At 40.4% G+C, this 6,067-nt stretch overlaps 1 protein-coding gene across 2 annotated transcripts in view; it reads right to left on the bottom strand.

The window, feature by feature from the left end:
* Positions 1-384: 384 nt before the first annotated feature.
* Positions 385-6,067, bottom strand: part of LOC122661169 (IAA-amino acid hydrolase ILR1-like 5) — a 60,882-nt gene continuing 55,199 nt past the window's right edge. The window contains exons 7-9 of one of the 2 annotated variants that reach the window (XM_043856513.1): positions 663-1,054; positions 591-603; positions 385-404 (exon numbers count right to left, since the gene is read on the bottom strand). In XM_043856513.1, coding sequence (XP_043712448.1) covers positions 668-1,054 — 387 coding nt within the window. In that variant the 3' untranslated portion in view covers positions 385-404; positions 591-603; positions 663-667. Of the gene's footprint in view, positions 405-584; positions 604-662; positions 1,055-6,067 lie in introns of those variants that run through there. The other variant, XM_043856506.1, reaches the window with a different exon arrangement.

The raw sequence follows: 6,067 nt of genomic DNA, 5'->3' as shown, positions 1-6,067 counted from the left end.
GTGCTGTAACAGGAGAGGATAACGATTCGAGGTGGACCCCACCCAAGAAGGGGTAGGGTGATCATTTCCACCCCTCTATTAGAGGAACTTAGGGAAATGGACCTAGCCAGGAAATGAAGCAGATAAAGGTCCCAAACTCCAGACACCAAGTTGTTTATTCTTTGAGAGGGTTCTCTGAGCAAGCAGGGTACGTATATCCTCTCACATCTAGTTTTTTAATTATTATTTTTGTCATTGAAAAAATTGATACTATAATACATGTGAAGAGGCACAGTGTACGCCTTAGGCAAAGAGAGCCTTTTCCTATTCAATATTACCATGATGAGAGAGAACTGGAGATGACAGATGTAATTAGTAGATCAGTCACAAACCTTTAGACTGACCATGATACAAGCAACATCATCTTCTCATTCCTCCCAATATTCATCGTGTTAAAAACCCATCTTACCAAGACTCAACCATATACAACAGAACACAGAACATCACACCATAGTTTTTTTTTTTGGGTGGTGTGGTGGGGATCCCCACACTTCCCCGTAGGAGTAAGTGGATTTAACCCCAAGACCTGCCTACAACCAACCAAGGTCGTCAAATTTGCTTTTCAAGCATTTATACAGACATCTCTCTCATTTCTGCTCCCCCCCCCAAAAAAAAACAAAAGGTCTCTTCAAATTTTAGAATCTTTGAAGGATGAAGACTTATTAAGATATATCTCTGCAAGTGCAGTGTGCAATGCAGCTCCAATTGGAAGCACATCCTCGTCAAGAAAGAAGTGTGGGGAGTGTGGGGAGTGAACAGATCCTGCTGCTTCATTTCTCATTCCAATACCAAACATCACTCCAGGAATCACTTCCTGATAGAACGCAAAATCCTCACCTGCCATCACCTTCTTGCCTATCATCACGTTCTTGGGACCTAGCAGAAGCTTCCCTACTGTCTTCACATGCTCATGCAACCTCTCATCATTCATCACAGCTGGGTATGGTGGGTGCTCTTCTTCCTTCAAGTTGACCAAGGCCTTGCATCTGTGTACACCTGCCTGCTGTTCGATAACCTGCAAACAGTCCCATACATACCTGTAAACCGGACCAGTTTGACTGATATATTGCAATAAATTACTTTAACTCATGTGACTTAAACTATTTCCCCTTTAGAACCCCAAATTCCTCTCAACAAGGCTGGAACTCATACAGGTCGCTTAATCCCTGAGAAGCTTCTCTATTTCCAAAACAACTTATCACTATACTGCATGCCCTCTTCTAATGGACGGAGCACACTTCTGGGACACTTGGGTCGTGTAACAATTGGATCCACCATTGGATGGGTTTTGACTTCCAGTTTAGAAGTCAGCTTGATCCGGTGATCATCACCATTTATACTAATTGCATCTAGATTGCCAAAAGAGTTAGTCAGTCCCGAAGAAACGACAACCTCCTCAATATTAAAACCATTTTTCTGGGTTTATTAATTAGAAACTCAAATAATTTACCAATCTATGCATATACAAAGGCATTTAGATATTCAAATTATGCCTCCCTCAAACCAAGGTAAGAAATTTTGATTTCGACCCTGTCAAAAACTGAAATATTTTGCAAGATATTGCAATTTTGCATATTTCGGCAAAAAAAATGAAATGTCCATTTTCATGAATTTTGCCCTGAAACTTCAAGGCAAGCATATTTAAGCATGATTACATATATTCGAACCATTAGATTGAAAAAAAAAACACAAAAAATGATAGTTTAGCTTCGGACCCTAGGTTGCTACTGTATGTTGTAGCCAACTGTATCATTTCTCTTATATATTAACCTATTCTACACATAAATTAGTTCTAGAAAACACAACATTCAACAAAAGCAATTGAAATGTGAAATGTGTATTAAGAAAGAAGAAAAACCATTTAATAATACACCAATGTCAAAAAGTGTCATTATAGACACTTAATAATCTGTGTCTAGGTTGACCCTCGTGCCTTTCGTTGCATTTTTCTTGGCTACTCGTCCTCTGAGAAAGGTTATAAGTGCTACCATCCTCCCTCTCAACAACTGTTTGTTACCATGGATGTCACTTTCCATGAGTCAGAACCTTATTATCAGTCTTCTCTTGAGAGGGAGAATATATTGCCAGAGCTTCCTTCTGCTCCATTTGTTATTGACATTGTTCATCTTGAAGGGGAAAAATCTCCTAAGAAGGATTTGCTTACATACTCTCTCCGGACAAAACAGCCTATGACTGACCCGCCATGTCCATCAGAGCTTCCTGATCCTACTCCTTCGTCACAAACAGGTAATAAGGATTCTCCTCTTATTGAAGTTGATGACACAATCTTCCTATTGCTGTTAGGAAAGATGATAAAACTTGTATTAAACATCCCATTTCCAACTTTGTCTCCTACGAATCCTTATCCCGTCCTATAGAGCTTTTGTTTCCTCTCTGTCTTCTATTTCTATTCCGCAAGGTTTGAAAGAAGCTATGGCTGATCCTAAATGGAAGGATGCTATGACGGAAGAAATGTAGGCCTTGCAAAATAATGGCACTTGGGAGCTTGTTCCCTATCCAGAAGGAAAAAACCAGTCGAATGCAAGTGGGTGTTCACTATCAACCACAAGGTAGATGGCTCCATTGAAAGATACACGGCCAGATTAGTCCCCAAGGGCTTTACTCAAACCTATGACATTGACTACTAGGACACCTTTGCTCCAGTGGCCAAGATGAACTTAGTCCGAGCATTATTATCTTGTGCTGCTAACCTTGGATGGAATCTCCAACAGTTAGATGTAAAGAATGCCATCCTAAATGGTTATTTGGAAGAAGTCTACATGGACATTCCCCTGGTTTTGAATCATCTACCACAAGCAAAGTTTATAGACTACAGAAGTCTCTACGGTTTGAAATAGTCTCCAAGTGCTTGGTTTGGGCATTTCCTCAAGGCCATGCAAAAGTTTGGCTACAGAGTACAAACGAAGTCAGACTGACCATACCTTATTTGTTAGACATGAAGGCAACAAGGTTACAACTCTCAAAGTTTATGTGGATGACACAGTGGTCACAAGCAAAAGGTAAAAGCACAACTTGCTAAGGAATTTGAAATAAGGGATTTAGAACCTCTCAGATACTTTATAGGAATAGAAGTTGCCTGCTTCGATAAAGACATCTTTATCTCCTAGAGGAAGTATGTCCTAGACCTTCTCAATGAAACGGGTATGCTTGGATACAAGCTAGCCGATTCCTCCATTGAGGTAAATCATCGTCTTGGTAGTAATGGTGGCGAGCCAGTTGACCGAGAAAGCTATCATAGAACTTGTTGGCAAATTGATATATCTTTCCCATACCTGACCCGACATGGCATATATTGTGGGGATTATTAGTCGGTTTCTTCATAATCCTCAGAAAGCTCATCTCGAGGCAGCGTATTGAATCCTGAGATACTTGAAATCTGCCAATGGCAAAATAATCTTATTTTCCAAAAATGCCAACCTCCAACTCGAAGCCTTCACAGATGTTGATTGGGCTGATTCAGTAGATGATCAGTGTTCAGGCTATTGCACATTCCTCAGAGATAATCTGGTTACCTAGAGAAGTAAGAAACAGTCAGTGGTCTCTAGATCCAGTGCTGAGGTAGAATACCGGGCGATGGCACAGGGTGTCTGAGAACTTGTGTGCCTCAAATTTTCACCTTGGTGAAGATAGAGTGGTGGAGGCACGGGGAAGTTAGGAAAAAAAGAAAATGTTCATAAAAAAGAAAATTTTAACAATTCCATAACGTGATAAACTGATAACCACTAAAGAGCCTATGCATCTTTATTGTGATAATAAGGCTGCCATCAACTTCATCCTATTGTATGCAAGTTGGCCATGTGTGATATATATGCACCTACTTGAGGGGGAGTGTTAAAGTGTGTCAAAGTGTCTAGGTTCATTGTATGTGCCTAGATACATTGTGCACATGTTCCATATGTTAGATAAGGATTGTGAGTCATCCTTAGATAACATTCTATATTTGTAATCCCTTCTCCATCTATAAATAAAGTGGTAGCCTCTGTCACTATTGACAAGCCAAGTGATCCTCTTATTTCAACTTATACAAATGTGATTATTTGTTTGCCCTCTCGACCACACTTTGTACAATGGACTTCTTCCCCGTTTTCTTCAGCATGAGGTTGATGCATTGGGCTGTACAAAAAGTCTAAAAATAGGTGTACTTGCTATCGTTCATCAATCTCTCCCCAACCTTTTTGAAGTTGCTGTCGTTGTCGATCATCACTTGGACAACGTTACGTACCCCCACCTCCTGTACCACCTCTTTAGCAATTAATAAATGTATTTTGAATCCTTCCTCTCCTTGTATGCATTCACTGATTTAGGAAACACGGCCCTACCATCACAATAGACTATGAATTTGATGATGGAGTATCTAGTAGGTCTAGTCCAACCATAACACATCATAGTCACAATATACTCTGGCCACAACTACTTCAAGCCCTGTATGTAGTCCTAGAGCCCTTCTCTCTGTTGGGGCAAATAGGCATTCATGAGTTCATATGCAGTGGGGCCCTTCACCCTGGGCCAACCTTCCCTATAGTGTCTAGCATGTTCTGAATCTTCTGACAGTACGATCCCTCAATGGCATTGGCTGGGATATCATGAATTCATGATAAAAGAACCACTTGGACACAACGTCATCCACTTTGCCCTTCCAGTCAGACAATATATGTTTAATCTTCCGCTGCCTGGTATCCTATGTCCTGCAGAAGGCAAGATTCTGCTCAAGGACATCAATGACATCCTCATCTACTTCAAGTCCACTAACACTCTGTGACCGTTGGTAGGGGATTTCTGTTTGCTTCTGATTCTTCCTACCCCATCTCTATCATTTACAGTACCATTACCATCAACCTCTAGTGCAGCTGATTTAGAGGAACCAGCTCATCCCTTGATCTTTCTGGCTCTATCCTTCTCCTGCAAATGTGTAACTCAGCTTGCTGCCGTAGCACGCTGTATCTGTCTCACCTCTGCTTCTGTCTCCACGTCAACAGACATATCCTCATCACTACAATCATATACATCCCCTAGTGTTGGGTGTCTCTCCAGCATTGCCTCCTCAAAATCCTTCCCAATCCATGCTTATAAATATCTGTATAGGATCAAGCATATTGGCCGATCTGTATGGTATCGACTAAGGGTGTCAAATTGGAACCAGAACCAAAAACCGGACCAGGACCAAATAAGCCAAACCGAATAAAATTCGGTTATGGAATGTAGGAACAGAATTCAGTTTGGTTCCGGTTCCAGCATAGGAACCATCGGTTCGAACCGGAACTGAAACTGAACCGAATGGGGATACTAATATAAAAAAAAGCGTCCCAGTGCACAAGGCTCCTGCTACTGCAGGGTCTGAAGGGGCAAACATATGCAGCCTTACCCCTGAAATGGGATAGTAATCCCTATAGTATATTAATATATTATAATACTATTATAGTACATATGATTAATATTAGTATTAAATTTTATAATACTACTATATTATAGTATATAGTATATTAACATTTTATAATACTACTATATCATAATATATGAACCGAGTACAGGAATCGAAACCAAACCGTGTACGAATCGAATGCTGGAACTAAAACCGAACCGAGCAGGTTCAGTTTGAGTATCGATTTTCAGAACTAAATTAATTCTCGGTTTGGTTCACACCAACTGTTTTAAGTTTCAGAGAATCAAACCATAAGAAGAACACACGAAGGTTTAACGAGGTTCGGCCATGGATGCCTACGTCCTCGGATCAGAACTCCCAAATCTTTTCTTATTACTTCGTTGGGAAAAAGAATACAGATAAATAAAAGAGAATGAAAGAGAGTTGCCAAGAAAGAATACACAATAGAAGGCAACAAATATTCTGCACAATATTGACCGTATCTCCTTCCAAGAATAGGAAATTCGGATCAATCTTTCCAATACTCCCCCTCAAGTTGGGGCGAAGACATTGTCAGAGGTCAACTTGTTCACCATGACTTGGAACGATCCTTTGGGTAGAGCCTTAGTAAAGATATCTGCTAACTGA

The sequence above is a fragment of the Telopea speciosissima genome, chromosome 1 (assembly GCF_018873765.1).
Source record: "Telopea speciosissima isolate NSW1024214 ecotype Mountain lineage chromosome 1, Tspe_v1, whole genome shotgun sequence".
NCBI classification, from domain to species: domain Eukaryota; kingdom Viridiplantae; phylum Streptophyta; class Magnoliopsida; order Proteales; family Proteaceae; genus Telopea; species Telopea speciosissima.
Note: the sequence above shows the minus strand (reverse complement) of the source record. Positions and strands in the feature narration are given on the sequence as shown.